Source organism: Rutidosis leptorrhynchoides, chromosome 2, assembly GCF_046630445.1.
Source record: "Rutidosis leptorrhynchoides isolate AG116_Rl617_1_P2 chromosome 2, CSIRO_AGI_Rlap_v1, whole genome shotgun sequence".
Taxonomy (NCBI): Eukaryota; Viridiplantae; Streptophyta; class Magnoliopsida; order Asterales; family Asteraceae; genus Rutidosis; species Rutidosis leptorrhynchoides.
The window spans coordinates 535,210,419-535,227,881 of record NC_092334.1 but is presented as its reverse complement, the minus strand read 5'-3'; the positions used below and the strand labels follow the sequence as shown (position 1 = coordinate 535,227,881).

Below are 17,463 nucleotides of genomic sequence, written 5' to 3'. Positions count from 1 at the left end.
CCATATTGAACAACTCATCAAAACTATTTACCATGCTTACACTAATCTTTTATTGATAACTATCGTTCAAGGTTCGATAGAAGTCTTCCTTCAACATTTTATCATTCCCGACATACTCCGGGCAAAATTGGGTCTTTGACAAGAAAACAGATTTGAGAGTGTTCAAATCCATCGACCCTTGCCTCAAGGCATTCAACTCGTCCTTAAGTCTAGTAAGATCGGCCGAAGTTCGGTACTCGTCGAAAAACTCCGCCTTGAACTCTTCCCAAGTGAAATCCATACATTGTTCTTCACCATAAAGTTGGATCTTCGCGTCCCACCACAATTTAGCATCACCCCGCAACATACTACTCCCGTACCTTGTCTTCTTATCGGGAGGGCATTCACAAGTACGGAAAGCCCCCTCCATATCGGAGATCTAACGGGCACTCTTAAGAGGGTCTGGTTCACCTTCAAAGGTGGAAGTTTGAGAATCCTTGAAATTCTTGTAGAAAAATCCCGTCTTCCCACATTATCTTCTTGTAGAACAAGCTTAACTTGTTCCTTAACCACATTAACTAGTTGCTCGTCAATCGTATCTAGAAACATGTTCTTAACGTCTTCGAGAAACTCCGCTTTTTGACGTTTAAAGATGGCCTCAACTTTAGCCGTGAACTCAACATCCTCACTCGTACCTCCATCATTGTTCTCGGGTCCATTTCTCGTCTTCATACTATAAAACGAAAATAGATTAAACAATGAAACGAGAGGACAAGACACAAATATATACATATACACCTCACCGCCCCATCTTGCTCAACAATCGTCGTACATCGCTCGTTTGACACGATTTGAACCCGTAACAATGGTAGCTAATCATTGTTACGCGAGCACGTCACATTAACTTGTTAGTACAACGTCTATCTCACTTGATGATCGCAAAACACAACACAAAACAATTAGCGCATAGTTAGTTCACCTAAACCTAGGCACTAACCAATTCTCGATCTGACCCATCTCTTACAAGTCCCGCATAACGCGCATCTACAATAAAGTCTAAGTCTAGGCACCTATCTCAAGTCGCCTAAATCCCTTAGACCATGTCTGATACCACTTGTAACAACCCGAGTTCGTTATCTAAAAAACACGCCTTAAAAAAAACTTTTCTGAATCAACACATCTGGACGGCGTCCAGTTATCTAGACCGCGTCCAGTAAAGAAGGCTTGGACGGCGTCCAGAGGATCTGGACGGCGTCCAAATGAACTAAAGCTTGTTGTCTCCGGGGTCCAACTTACATGAGCAGAAAATCCGCTTCCCGACACTTTTAAACGAAAACCTTTTCACAACGTGTCATAATAAGTTAAACTAAGAGATTTCCATCATCAAAACAAGTTTTACATCACCGGGCCCACATCGGCCCGAATTACACGTTTCGTACAAAAATACAAGTTTCGACCGTTCTAGTTTAATTTTCAAACGACATTAGAGCATGGTGTTTGGGGTTAAACTACCCAAATCTTGGCCGAACTTCCAAAAGCCAAAACCCCCGAGAGCCACTACTATTCCAAACGAATACCTTTGCCCTTGTCCAAGCCGGAGCCTAAAAAAGTAAACAACGAGAGGGTAAGCTAAAGCTTAGTGAATGAAATAGTTATACACATACATATATAATATACCTACTTGCATACACTTACACACACACACACACACCGTAATATCGCTAGTATATAACAATTAGCATACAAACTTCGAGTATAAGCTAATAACCTCCAAATACAGCAACTAGCATAATCAATAGCATATTTATCGAAATAATATATTATGCAACACAACAACACATACACAAACTATATGGTTAACCATACTCGCGTCATGGTGCTACCGGCTCCGTGATTCACACCATACGCAATGCTATAACGCTACCGGCTCCGTGGTTCACGTCACTACGCATTTGAGTCATACTCTTTTATAGTGCTACCGGCTCCGTGGTTCACACTTCATTTTATAGTGCTACTGGCTCCGTGGTTCACACTTTGATGTTACCGGCTCCGTGGTTCACATCTCATTTTATAGTGCTACCGGCTCCGTGGTTCACACTTTAATGACTCGTGCTATAGTGCTACTGGCTTCGTGGTTCACACTACGACACAGCTGACGTACCATGATGCTACCGGCTTCGTGGTTCACATCATAATACACTCACACATACTATGGTACTACCGGCTATGTGATTCATACCATAGCACACAAATAAATACACTATATACATACATGCATAATTTTTCCACTCACCTTAACGCCGTCGGTGAATGTTAAACCAAGCTTGCAACCTTCAACATAACGCACCTATTACAATAAGTACTCAATCAACACACAAACTAGTTGGACTAAACACCAACCATTCACTCATGTGCATTTAATGACTTAAATGCATTAAATGCCCCAATTTCACCAACCATCCATTTAAGATCAAGACCATCACATATCACTAAAAGCTAGTGACTAAAGTCCACAACACTAACTAATACACAATTAGGGTATTTCATACCCATCTTTCCCAACTAGGTCAATTGTTACCCATTTGATCATTTTAAAGTCACACGCCCATTTCGGGTCATCCACTAACCCAATTAACACCCATTTGCTTAATAACTAGGAGTGCTAGTAATTAACTAACCAATTATGACTCATAAGTCCATTTAACATTTCCAAAACCCTAGGTTAGTCATCCTTGGGTCCTCATGACCCAATCTTACCCAAGAACACCGAAAATCACCAAATATGGGTTTTGTGTTCATCACTAACCCAAACCCTAACCCTTAAACAAATTAAAATAAGGAAATCAAGATTAGAGCATATCACCACAATCACAACGAAGGTAGTGATTAGATGAACAACTTTAACACACGCGCTTTGGCCTGAAATCAACTTTTTCTTCCTCGATTTGAGCTTTCTCACACAAGAATCACACTCTCTCTCTCTAGAATTGAAGTGGAAGGAGGAGGTAGTTGAAAGTGGAGTGAATGAGGCTCCTAGAACTGATCTTGTGGCCTTAGATTTGTCCAATAAATGAAAAGACCAAACTACCCCCATTTAATATCTAAAAGAACACAGCTGGCCCGCCAGTTCAACTGGACGGCGTCCAGGATTCTGGACGGCGTCCAGCCCTTTACAATTGGACGGCGTCCCATATTTTTAGACGGCGTCCCAAACACCTGAGAAAACAGGATCTTACAGATTTGTTAATTTGTTTATTGTAATTAAAATAAAAAGAATTGGGACGCAGGGAGTACATAATTTGTTTGTGGAGATATAACGTCAAAGAAGAAATTGATACAAAATTTATATGTTGGAGAGAAGGTTGTAAAAGAGTGGTTTATAAATCTGCATCATAAAATATATGTATGTTCCTTCTCTAACCTCTAAAGTATGAACTTGACCGACTGTACTTGTCTAACCTCTAAATTATGAACTTGGTTCCAACACTTCTTTGTCCATTCCATTTTAGTCTTATTGATTCTTCTGTGTTATTTGTAGTAGTCAAAATATGATGTAACATATTATTTGAAAGACACATTTAAAATATTTCAATGAATCAATAACAAAATGGGTAAATTTTGACCCTTTTAATCTGGTCAACTAATCAAACCCATTACCAGTTTATCTAAAGTTTCAAATAGTAATCGTTATGACTTATTGAAAATAGCGTACGGGCTCAAATTAACCACACTTAAGCTATCGGGTCGACATGTCCCCTTAAACGCAACCACAAATATTGTTTGAAAATGTAGATCAAGCGTCATAAAATGAAAATAAATGACTTATTTATAACGGATTTTGAGTAGCCGTGCAACGCACGGGCTCACAACCTAGTAACAAATATATATAAAACCATTATACTTATATTAGCGGTATAGAATAATTTAATTTAATATCAAGATCGGATATTCGGATGGGAGGGTTATTGTATTTGATATTGGGCTCTATTCAAACGAATTTTTAAATTAGGCTAAAGAGATGTTGGGTTAAGTTTATAAATCCAACATATTACTAAGCTCTAGTTGGGGCCTAAAATTATTTGGATATTCAATAATATTATTGACCCCAAGTTTTGTTGCCCCTAACCTTTTTGCTGCCCTGGGCCGTGGCCCATGCAGCCCATATGCTGGGCCGGCCCTGGGTTCGGGTGCGGGTCAGTCGTTATGAAAACTTGGTTTATTTTTTATAGGTTAGTGAAGCGCGGTTTGAGTCCCTAATCTTCGGTTATTCTCGTCGGAGACACGACCGGAAACAATGACTTTTTCTTTAAAGGCTTGTGCGGCAAAGGTGTCGACAACAACAACATCGGATTGATGTCTTCGGTGCGGTTATAATTCTAAATCGCCTAGTATTGCTCGAAAAGAAATAAAAGTTTCCGATTAGTTTGTTCATTGTGTTTACTTAGAATTTGATTGTTTACCGTTTTGTTCCGGTTAGCTCGTTGATGTTATGTTTGTTGCTGTATTTTGTTCAGTTTCTTGTTAATAGGCGAGGCTCGAGTTTAGTTAGTTCTTGACCGTTTGGTCGTTTTCTAGATTTAGTTTACTGTTCTCAAGCCTCGTTTTCTATCTATATCTATCCATAAATGCCAAAATGCAATAATTATTAGTTTTGTGAAGGTCCGTCCACCACTCCGACTGTACAGAATCTTGACTTTAAAACCTTATAAAATGTTTACTTATTGACTCAACCCACTCATGTGGTTCACTTGAGCATTCTTGACATACTTGATCCCCTCTCTTTATATATCAAATCTACCTAGCATTTGTAAGCATATTATATTAATGAATAATGAATAATCTAGAGATTATATTATTTTGGTAAGATTTATTATGTTTAGTAATTATGTAGTTTCCTTTTGTAATTAGGGTACTTGTTATGCAAGTTAATTGACAATCAAGTTATCTTCGTCTATTATAAATAAGATACACATGAATCGCTGTAATGATCAATCAATTAATTATATTCATCAAATCAATTATACTCGACTTTATATTCTTCTTTCGTTTTTAAAGCTCAAAAGCCTGTAATCTATTTTCTCTGAATGTCATAAGTTCTCCTCAACATTAACACACACACACAAACATGACGGTATTCGAATCTTAACATAAATTTTATGTTACTTATATCTTTTTTATAAACTTAACTAAATAACGCTGTAACGTTGTGTTGTAAACTTACACAACCAATGCCTCTTTGGTTATGTTACTTGTATCCGTATCTAAACTTATTACTATATCTTTTTTTTTTTAATAATCATGCTTTGAATTTAAACTTCAGATGTTTCTCTATGTGAATTCATATCTAGTTATTAAAACTTTGTTTGTTTCTTCCATTATGTTGCAGAAAGTTGTGTTGAAGTTGGATTTCTCGGATGACAAAATCAAGCAAAAAGCCATGAAAAATGTCGCAGGTCTCCCAGGTACGTACCATACTACGTAAATTTAATAACTTTCCCATTAGGGTCAGCAAAATTTTTAATTTTAAAGCAAACCCAGATTCTTATTTGTGAAAAAGATTCAAACCTTAATATGATCTGATAAAAAAACAGGGGTGGATTCAATAACAATGGATACAAAAGACAAGAAATTGACAGTAACAGGAGATGTAGATCCTGTTACAGTTGTGTCAAAACTGAGAAAAATTTGTCATACAGAGATAGTATCAGTTGGTCCGGCGAAAGAGCCGGAGAAAAAGAAGGAAGACGGCGCCGGCGGTGACAAGAAAAAAGAAGATGATAAGAAGAAAGAAGATGGTAAAAAGAAAGCAGATGATAAGAAAAAAGATGATGATTCAAAGAAAGCAGATGAAGCTTATAAAGCAGCATTAGCTGCATATCATCAAAATAATCAACTTTACCCTTATGATAATTATAATTACCAACGACAACATCAGCCATATTATTCTCAAGTTGTTCATGATGAAAACCCTGCCTGTGTTATCTGTTAATCAAGTTATTAGCACATGTTTAAATCAACAAATCAGATCTTGGAAGTTGGTATGAAGGAGTGTGAACATTGTGTAGTTTTTTTCTTAGATAATAATCTCTTAATTATTACTTATAGACTTATAGCTTATATAGTTTATTGGGTTAAGAAGTTTTTTGTTTTTGTTTTTTTTATTATTTTTTTTTTCACGAGCACATTAAAACTCGGGTAATCAAGTTTATTGGGTTAAGAAGTTGGTTGATGAGGGAGTGTGAACAGTTTGTAGTATTTTCTTAATTATTAATTATTGGGTTAAGAAGATAGTATTATTATTAAGGTAACTTGTTTTGGTAGACTTCGAAACTTGGAATCCAGAGCATTGATTCATCAATGACTTCTGCTTTATGTAAGAGTTGTATGTTTTACTTTTTCTGGATTAGATTGCTTCAGCTCTAGATAAATGATACCTTTTTTTTTTTTTTTTTTACAGCCTGTAGAATTATTCAGGGGGACTTAACCACTCACGCGTTCATCTCCTACACAGTTATACCAGCTCCTAACTGCGTGCCCAGGAGGAAACCCGCACAAATCTCATACGGGGCATGAACGGTAAAACTCTCTCCCCTTTACCCCCCAATGCGATGTGGGAAAGGTGTCATGGGTGAAACTTCATGACAGAGATGAAATTGTGGGTTAATATGTAGCCAACGGAGTTGAACTCCTGACCTCCCCTAAAGGAGACAGGCCACCAACCGCTGAACCACATCACAACTTCATAAATGATACCTTTTTCATAGCGTCTCACACTTTTTTTTCTTCTCTTTTTTTAACCTACTTATTGGCCAGAGGAGGTCCATTTAAAATCAAGGTTGGAGAATTCGGATCTCGGGGAGATCTCGGCATCTCAGAATAATCTCGGGGAGAGACGTTGACTTACGTTGACTTTATATGTATATTTATATACGTTTTTACGAGATTTTACAAAAATATCCGAGAAATGAGCGAGAAAATCATAGAAATTACGAATTTTACAAGAAAATCTTACAAATTAGCAAGAAAATTCGAGAAATCGTGACTATGACTAAGTTTGACCCCGTTGATCGAGAAATCTCGGGAGATGAACATCTCGGCTCGGTTGCCTTATATAAACGAGATCTATTTACAACACTGCATAAAACATTGAGAGTGGAAACTTTCTCTAATTTTGGGGTGTTTCACTCTAGGTGGGTGAAAAAATGACTTCTCTTTATTCTAAGATAAGTGAAGGATTCTCTACATCTTACCTCCTTCATATCTCACCTACTTACCTCCTTCATATCTCACCTACGTGGGATCGAGTTTTGTTGTTGTTAACTTGTTATTGATGGTAAGAGGGGCTAGGTTATAGGCAGTGGCGATTCCAGGATGTAAACTTAATGGGATCCTCAAAATATTTTTCAGTCCTAGTTATATTTGAATGTTATTTTAGTGGTTTTTTACTTTCAAAATACTACGAGTTCGGAGAATATATTGGGTCTGAGTAGTTAAATATAGTAGTGTCTTATACATTTTAAAGGAAAAACTATAAATTCGAAAAAGATATGGGGTCCTCCAGTTAAATTTAGTAATGTCATATACAATTTACAAGGTATTTTCTTTTAATAATTTTTAAACTAGCGGTGTCTCATGACTTCACGGGTCCTCACCTAGCCTTGACACTGGTTATAGGGTGATCCCCTGTTAAAAAAAATATTCTATAAAATACCACTAAATTTAGTAACATGACCCACATATTTATAAAATTTATAGATTTTTCAAAGTAAACAATCAATCTTCAAAAAATTATAAATATACCACTCAAATTCTATAGGGGTCATCTACTCATTTTTGAGTTTCAATCCAAGAATTATCACTGGTCAAAAGGTGATTAAATGACTAGTGATCTAATTTCTTACAATTTATTTTTATATAAAAACAGAAACCATCCCGACCCACACCCTTTTAGTTCTCAAAACAGGTAACTAGACAAGGTAGATTGACTCGACCCACCACTTTTTCATACAGTTTATACATTATTATTTAGTTATTAATATCTAAGAAACTTTATAACCATTATACAAAATTGTATAAAGTCAGTTAAACTCTAGCAAAAACTCAAACAAACTCTACCTGCCTATCCAACATGCTTGACCTACAAATTGACCATACACACAATTCAACACTAATTTTAGGCCACTTGTTAAAATTTATAAATAGTTCAAGCTTATTTTTGATTCTTATTTAAAATTGTTCTTATTCTTTGGTTCTAGTGTTTGCAGAGTAATGCTTGTTATTCTGGAAGGATTGGCATTGCTGGATTTCATAAAGTGAAGGACTAAAGTTGTTAAGTTATTGAAGTTTAATGCTGGAATCAAGTTGGAGGACCTTGCTGCACTTCTTAGAAGATTAAAGGACTACTTGGGGACCAAGTTATTTTGATGCTTATATCTGGTTTTAGGGTTTCAGTTGTATCGATTGTTTTTCAGTCATTCATTCTCAAATTTGTGGTTTTCTCTCAAAACACACAATATCTGAAACCCTAATCATCTTCATCTTCATCAGATCGTTAGAGTGCTTCTGTTATTCATTTAATCAATCACTTATAGTGATTGTAATTTTTATATTTGCTGTTCAAGAGATTTTTAGTCTATTTGATTTTATTTTCATCAAAGTTAAGATTGTAATTTTGAAGATTGAAGTATTTTGTAATCGAATCTGATATATTTTAGCATGGTATCAGAGCATACGGTTCGTTGATTTGTGTTTTGATTTCATCATTCGATTGAAGAAATTTAGGGTTTGTTCGTTCGGTTTTTGGAACAAGGTTTCTTTGAAGTTCTTCTTTCTTTCTGGGTTCGATTGTGGATCTTTGTTCTTCACTTTCTCTTCTTATCAAAATTGTTTGAAGAAACCCTAAAATTAGGGTTAGGGTTTGTGAAATTTGGGCATCTTTTCTGAAATTGTCTTCCGCTGCTTCTTTTCACTCGTTTCTTCTATTTTGTGGTGATCTACGAAGGAGAGTCTCGAATTTATTCGTGTTTTCTTTATTGTGTGTTTGCTTGTTCTGTTTATCTGGTTTTATTATATCTTGATAATCTGTTATTGCTTATCTGTTACATCTGTTCTTTATTTGTTTCTCTCTTAATTGCTGATATGGCTGAACAAGGCGCTATTACTTTGATTAATAAACTTGATTTTAGTGATCCTTTGTATCTTCATGCAAGTGATACAACTACCGGTACACCTTTTATTTCTATTAAACTCAAAGGAACAGAATATTATAATATCTGGAGTAGATCTATGTTATTAGCTTTGGGTACTAAAAATAAACTTGGTTTTATTAATGAAACTTTTCAAAGGCATGCTACTGATGCTACTCTTCAAAATCAATGGGATAGGTGTAATAGTGTTGTTCTTTCATGGATACTTGGATCAATTTCTGATGAGCTTTATTCTGGTAAAATTTTTTCTACTAATGCTACTCATGTATGGAATGAATTAAAAGAAACTTACAACAAGATAGATGGTTCAATCATTTATAATCTGCATCATAAGATAAATTCTATCAAACAAAATAAAAACAGTTTATCTGATTATTATCACAGTTTGAATAGTTTATGGAAACAATATGACTGTATGATAACTGGTCCTGCTTGTACTTGTGGTAATGTTTGTAATTGTCCCGCTGGTGAGTTTGTAAAGGAACAAAATAAGGTTCAAAAGCTAATGCAATTTTTAATGGGTTTAAATGATTGCTATATGTCTGTTAGAAGTAATATTTTGTTGAGGGATCCCTTGCATGATGTGAAAAGTGCTTATGCTATTTTGTCTAGGGAAGAATCACATAGAAATATAAATCTAAAAGAAAATGTGATCACTAAACCTCAAACATCTGCTTTTATTGCTCAAACTTCTAACAAAGATATGAATTCTAATAATAGCAGTTCAAGATTTAATAAAGGAAGAGGACCAAATCAGAATCTAAAATGTAAAAAATGCAATAAACTTGGTCATACCATTGATAGATGTTTTGAAATTGTTGGATATCCTCCTGGATATAAGAGAAACTTTAATAATAATAATAATAACAGTTATAAGCCAAATCAAGGATATCAAGCTCAAAACAATTTTAAAAGTGTTTCTAAAAATACTATAGCTTCTAAAGAAGCTAGCACAAGTTCTTCTCCTCTTTCTTTCTCAAATGAACAGATGATGAAGCTTTTAAGCCTTATAAATGAAACACCTGAATCTAGTACTCAGTCTAATATGGCAGGTACTTTCTTTAATTGCAGTGTAAAGTTTAATGTAAATTTTAATAAATACTTTAATGCTCTTAATTCTCAATCTGAAAATGTTTTTAAGGGTTGGGTTATTGATTCTGGTGCTAATCAACACATGACACTTTCTGAAAAAGGCTTATTCAATTTGGTAAATGTTTCAGACTTAAAGCTAACTGTTAGACATCTAAATGGTACTCAAGCATTAATTAAAAGTATTGGAAGCTTAAAAATTAATGATCATATCACACTTTTTAATGTTCTTGTTGTGCCTGAATATTGTGTTAGCTTAATATTTGTATACAAATTATCAAAAGATAATAAATTAAGTGTTAGATTTGATGATAAAAGATGTTATATTCAGGATTTGAAGGACTTGAAAATAAAAGGGATTGGTAAACAGGATGGTGGATTATATGTTTTTGATGGTACTCATGATTGTTCTTTTACTGCTAATAATTGTGTGAGTAATTGTTATGCATCTTGTAAATTATGGCATGCTAGGTTAGGTCATCCTTCAGATCAAGTTCTTAATGTTCTTAAAAATAAACTTTCTTTAAAAGGAGATTTAAATACTGAACCTTTTGAAATCTGCCATACGACTAAACAAACTAGACTACCTTTTCCATTAAGTGAACAAAAAACCACAAGTCTTGGTGATTTAATTCATTTAGATTTGTGGGGTCCTTTCAAAATTCAAAGTAAAGAAGGTTTCAAGTATTTCTTAACTATTGTTGATGATTACTCTAGAGCTGTTTGAATTTATATGCTTAAAAGTAAAGAGGATGTGTATGACAATGTGTTCAGTTTTGTTCAACTAATTGAAAATCAATTTTCAAAGAAAGTTAAGATCATAAGATCGGATAATGGTACTGAATTTCTGAATAATAAAATGGCTGATTTTATTAAAACAAAAGGTATTATTCATCAGACTACTTGTGCATACACACCTCAACAAAATGGTGTTTTTGAAAGGAAACATAGGCACTTGTTAAATGTTGCAAGATCCTTAATGTTTTAGGGGGGATTATGTGATGCCCCGACCAAATCCATATGGATGAGAACATTACATATGATTACATCGCGAGGTATTTAACCTCTATATGATACATTTTTACAAACATTGCATTCGTTTTTAAAAGACAACCTTTCATTTCATCGAAAGTTGACAGATATGCATACCATTTCATAATATCCAAACTATAAATGACCTAATCCGTCATTTACTTAATAATAATCTCTAATGAACTTCAATGACTCGAATGGAACGTCTTTTAAAATATATCATGAATGACTCCAAGTAATATCCTTAAAATGAGCTAATGCACAGCGGAAGATTTCTTTCAAACCTGAGAATAAACATGCTTTCAAGTGTCAACCAAAAGGTTTGTGAGTTCATTAGTTTATAGTAATCATTTCATTTCATCATTTTAATAGACCACAAGATTTTAAATATTATAAAATGTGCAGAAGTCCCGTTCCAACTGCACAAAAAAAATATATTTCATATGAAGAACACCTCGTGAGGATTCAAAATATAATAGTAACCATCTGTGCCGGTCTTTCACCCCACAGCTGAATACATGTGTCTTCAAAATATAGAACCTCTGTGCCGGTCTTTACACCCCACGGCTGAACACATGTTTATAAAATATAGGACAACCGGTGCCAAAATGTCGTAAATAATAAACCATCCACCCGGCTCGGGAGCTCACACGCTCTAACGAAAATCGGGGGCTAATGCGTGTCATAATAATCAACCCCAATCCTAGATAATTCTATCATAGAATGCAGTTAAGGTACTTGTGTCTATTGCGTCAAACATTTATAAAAGCGCATGTATTCTCAGTCCCAAAAATGTAAAGAGTAAAAAGGGAGCAAATGAAACTCACTTAATGTATATTGTAGTAAAAATACATAGAACGACATTGAACAAGTATATGGTTGGCCTTGGATTCACGAACCTATATTATTCATATATTTATTAACACATATAATTGAAATCGACAATTTACATATTATTAGTGATATGATTGTTATTTATATGTTTCATTCATATTATAATTAGTTATATTTATTTTTATACTCTTTAAATAGGTAATTCATAGTTATTACAAAAATATTAATATAGTTATGTTTTATGTTATAAATATATTTTTATATAGAATTCTTTATTTGATATATTAATAATACTAATAATAAAAATAATAAAGATAATACTGATTATGGTAAAAATCATAATAATTGTTATAATAATAATTAAGATAGTTTTAATAATCGAAATGATAATTTTTATAAAAAGATTAGTTTCAATAATAATACTACTTACATTAAAAATGATAATATTAAAAATAATAATAATAATAATAATAATAATAATAATAATATTAATAATAATAATAATATTAATAATACTTGTGATAATAATAAATTTAATGATATTAATAATAATAATACTAATAATAATATTAATAATAATAATAATGAGTAATAAGTAAACTACCTCCAAGAAGTAATCCTTATGCCCAAGTCCGGGTTTAAACCCGCGACGTTCCGCTAACCCGAAAATACCCTTAACCATTCATCTATGTCTGTTTTCCTGATTAATATGATACTTATATTTATGTAACCCATTTCCTTCATGTTTCCCTTTCTTTCTTCTTTAAAAAAAAATGCCACAACCGGGGCTCGATCCCGCGACCTCTCGTTACCCCAACAACCTCCCAACCGTTGAACCATTAGTTCATTTCTGTTTTAATACCGAATCATAAGTTTATAACTCATGTCATCGTATTATCTATACCCTAATCCAAATTATTTCGGCCCAATAGATCTCATAAGCCCATCATTAGGATTAGCCTAACTACTTAAGATAAGCCCAAGACAATGTTTTCTAAATCCTAAACTGATTATGTAGTCCATCTAGGAGGGTTGTGGTACGGTTTATGAACACAGGAAGATCATCATCGATCTAACAGCAACCACAACAAATCCCTAATCGTATCATCATCATTTATTTATCTCAAACTCATCATCGTCTATCCTTAATACCCTATTATCTAATCTCCACCATTTAACTATCATCTTTTTCTTTGATTCATAATATCACGATCATCATCAAATTTATCAAACCTCATAATCAATTCTTCTTATTATCCATCTTCGTATTTTCTTTTATCATAGGAACAATCATCAACAATTAATTCGCTAGTGGGTCACGGCCCAAGTACAAAGACTAACAATCCAATAGTTAAATGCTCGAAGCCCAACAAAAATAAATCATAACAACATAGATCAGTTCATACTACAATTCATTTGATCATAGGATTCGGTTTAATAGAAGAATAACAAGTAGGAAAAGTGCCACTTGCAGCAACCATGCAACCACTCTCAATAAAAAAAATAGTTAAATACCCCCTTTATGACTCAAAATGTCAGCCAAAGTAAAAACCAAACAAGCCATAGTGGTATAAATCATCCACTTTAATCATCTCATTTCCTTTAATAAAAGAGAATCAGAAACATTAAGATATTAATTTCAAAATCCAAAAGAAGTGGCATCAGGAAGAATCGGGCAATAGTAGTATTCAATTGTATGTGACGGTTGGGTGGCTAGCTGATGGTGTTGGGTTGTTGATCGAGTATAACAGAAAGATTAGACTCGGAACAACAGGATTCTTGGTGGTTTTCATTGAGCCTCGGACAACAGAAGTATACAGCATGTGGCAGTGAGTAATATGATTAAGTCATGAAGCTCTTCGTTGTAGAATCTTACATTAGCGTTGCAGAAGTAGCAATTTGTTGTAAGATTAATGAAGTTGGTGGTGGTTTTTTTTTTTGGTGTAGGGTAACGGTGTAAAGGTGGTGGGTTTTGCATTATCACAAAATAGAAGACAAGCTAGTAAATTAGCATTTGATGGTGTTCATTGTGATTTTTTGTGGGTTTTGTTTCGATGGCAATGAGATGAAGGATAATATCATCAACGAAAAGAAAGAACAAGGGAAGGAAGATGTAAGTGCTCTCGACTACTATTAATCTTCGTGGAGTCTCATAACCCAGGTGGTTTATGATGATATTGTAGTGGTTGTAGGGTGGTGAAGGTTTAGGTGTTGGAGATGTAACGATGATAGAGGTGATTAATAATTTGTAAGTGCTTTTTCATTTATGTATGTGTATAAGTCTAAACTCTATATATGAGTTAAAAAGAAAAGGAACCATAATAAGAGAGTGGTACATTTCGCTGTATCAAAATTGGATTGCTTGTTGTATGGATTGGTTGCAGTCGACAAGGAGAATCAATCAACTTTAATCACTTCAGACAATTCGACGTTCAGAGAAGAAAAATATAAAAGAATTTGGAAGCATACAAGAATTCTTTACAGAATTTGTTTGATAGTTGATATGGGATTCGATACGCTTGTACTCAGAATCAGAAGAAAAATTAAAGAATTAAAAAGATGTACGATCCTACTAACTGAATTTGTTATCTTGTGATTGTTTGGAATAATTATGTACTGGTTTAGACAGAAGTCAACATAAGCTATAGCATGAAAACGATTGCAATAGAATTCCATTTCATTCTGTATTTGTATACGTATATATCTATATATATATATATTGTATATCGGATTACATACCAGTATATATATATATATATATATATGTATATAAGACGTATTTGTAAAGATTTCTATCATGTATCTGTCTATGTAAATCATCAGTATATTTATTTATATAACTGTTTTCATATATCTGTGTAAAATTTATAATTTTTGGAAATTAATAATTTTAACTATATTATTACTAATAATAATATTACTTAATATTATTAATATTCTAGGTAAATGAAATAGTAATAATAAAGGATGAACAATAATATTAATAATTCTAATAATTATATTAATAATAATAGTAATTAAAAATAATATTAATAATTATAAAATTGATTATTTAAATAAGTTTAACGATAATAATCTTAATACAATGATAACAATAATATTAATAATGCTAATAATAACATTACTTATGATAATATTAATATTATTGTTGCTATTACTAATATTAATAATAATACTTTTGCATATTAAATTTTCCATTTCATTTTTAAAAATGATAATACATATATTGATATTATCATTATTAATATATATAGATATATATATATATACACATATTTATTAACAACAATTGGTTCGTGAATCGTCGGGAGTAATCAAAGGGTAATTGATTACATGAATATAGTTTCAAACTTTTCGAGACTCAACATTACAGATTTTGCTTATCGTGTCAGAAACATATAAAGATTAAAGTTTAAATTTGGTCGGAAATCTCCGGGTCATCACAGTATCTACCCGTTAAAGAAATTTCGTCCCGAAATTTGATCGAGGTCGTCATGGCTAAGAATAAAAATGTTTTCATGACGAATATAAGCTGATGAATAGAGTTTTATCACCATTGAGTAATATGAACAAGACAATTGGATTACTCGAAGAGTACGAATGAAGCTATCACTAAATAGTGAAATGAGAAAGACAAGTTTCATCATAACTTTTGACGTAGATAGGATTGATTTCCGAAGTTTAAGAGATTTGGAGAAAATCTTCGTAATAAGATTTGGTTCTTCGGCGATTAAGAAAATCAGTATCTTCTTTGATTAAATGCAATAATCTGTTTCAATTGCTCTGTCGGATATTTCACTATAAATCCACCCCCTTCGTTTCCTTATTTCCATATCTCACATCTTTTATTCTTTCTCCTCAACTCATACTTTAAAACATTCGTTAATGTGCTCCATCCCATTCTGATCCTTAACATCCTCTTAACTTTCATATCTGTCATTCTTCTTTTTCATCTGTCACCGGAAGAATCTATTTACTTCTACTATACCCTTGGGTTTATAGTGTTTTTAGTTCTCCCGTGTCTTTATATTGCTATATGCATCGGCATATACGGTTTATAATTTCTGGGCGGTTGTTGGGTTTTATATCTTTCCTTATACTTCGATGTTCCTGCTTCTGTCTTCTATAATCATTGTCATCCACAGTTAATGCTCTCTTCTATTTGCTGCGATTTATACCCCAATTTTTATTTTCGAGTTTTATCCTTTTGTTTCTTCTTCTTGTGATTAAACACCGCTTGTAATGGTCCAGAATTCGCAGATATGAATTTCAGAATGAACATTGTTAATGTTCTAAGAAGGGAATCGTAATGGCACAATCTTGATTTGTCAAATTACCAGAATATTCCGGAAAAGACCGAATCATCAAGTAAAATATTTTCTTGATATGTTTAGAGATTAGATAGAATGTAAGAGTCGTGTAAATGGCACATGATGATGGTACTGTGAATCATCACATTCCATTAGAAACTCAGCATGAACTACTGTAATATAATCACGTTGATCAAGTGTCATTATTTTATACTAACTCATGCATCAGTTCCCAACACTACTTCAAAAACATTCATATTTTACATTCGAAGGTTCACATAATATAGAAACTAAAACAGTTTCCTTTTATGATACAATACAGATAGCGCGGAGAGATAATTAATATCGGAAGAGAATATTTATGAAGATATCCTCAGAAATATCGAAGATATTTATGATGATATTTTGGAATTTCTAAGTTCGATGATTGATGAAGAAAGATTTTCTGCAAGATTTTAACATGAGTACGGAGCTAGATATTCGTTGAAGGTTTCATCGGATTCAGAATTACCTGGTTTCTTTGAATATATGGTATGGTCCTTGTATTTGGCTTTGTTTTCCTTCATGGTTTGCTCAATCTGTTTTTCAGTACCAAATTTTCTATAGAGCGTTCCTAACACTCCTTTCTTTATCATCAAACTTTTGGCCGTTTAGACCATCTACAATTTTTCTGTTTCCTCTGCATTTAATGCTACGATATTTGAATCATCGGTTATCAATCCGAGGTGGTTTTAGGAGAATTATGTTTGTAGATGATTAAACGCTGATAGTAATATGGTGGAATATAAAAGTTTCTCTGGTAACAATAAAAGGACACACATATATATCAAGGTTATAATAAGGTTGTTTCGAACGAAAAGTCGAAGTTGCCTTGCTGAAGCTGTGACAAAATTGGCCAATTTGGAAAGAGATTGAAAAGTTATTTTCGGTAATAATAACGCTAAAGGAAATTAGCACAACTCGCGTTAAACGTTTACTCAGTTTCCGAGAGTTTTCCGGTGCATAACTATACG

At 33.3% G+C, this 17,463-nt stretch overlaps 2 protein-coding genes across 2 annotated transcripts; both read left to right on the top strand.

Moving 5' to 3' along the window:
- Positions 1-3,586: 3,586 nt before the first annotated feature.
- LOC139889624 (uncharacterized) lies at positions 3,587-6,552 on the top strand. Its single transcript, XM_071872566.1, has 5 exons — positions 3,587-3,590; positions 4,508-4,518; positions 5,366-5,441; positions 5,571-5,963; positions 6,437-6,552. Exons 1-5 carry the CDS (start codon positions 3,587-3,589, stop codon positions 6,550-6,552), a joined length of 600 nt encoding a protein of 199 aa, XP_071728667.1.
- A 2,565-nt stretch (positions 6,553-9,117) lies between these two features.
- Positions 9,118-11,001, top strand: LOC139889623 (uncharacterized). Its single transcript, XM_071872565.1, has one exon. It carries the CDS (start codon positions 9,118-9,120, stop codon positions 10,999-11,001), a length of 1,884 nt encoding a protein of 627 aa, XP_071728666.1.
- The last annotated feature ends 6,462 nt before the right edge of the window (positions 11,002-17,463 follow it).

What these genes read in the sequence shown, in the direction of transcription:
- LOC139889624 (XM_071872566.1), top strand. An exon ending in AAATGTCGCAGGTCTCCCAG is followed by an intron (nt 5,442 to 5,570) that starts GTACGTACCATA and finishes ATAAAAAAACAG; the next exon opens with GGGTGGATTCAATAACAATG. An exon ending in AAACCCTGCCTGTGTTATCT is followed by an intron (nt 5,964 to 6,436) that starts GTTAATCAAGTT and finishes TTTTTTTTACAG; the next exon opens with CCTGTAGAATTATTCAGGGG.
- LOC139889623 (XM_071872565.1), top strand. Translation starts at nt 9,118, where the DNA reads ATGGCTGAACAAGGCGCTATTACTTTGATTAATAAACTTGATTTTAGT.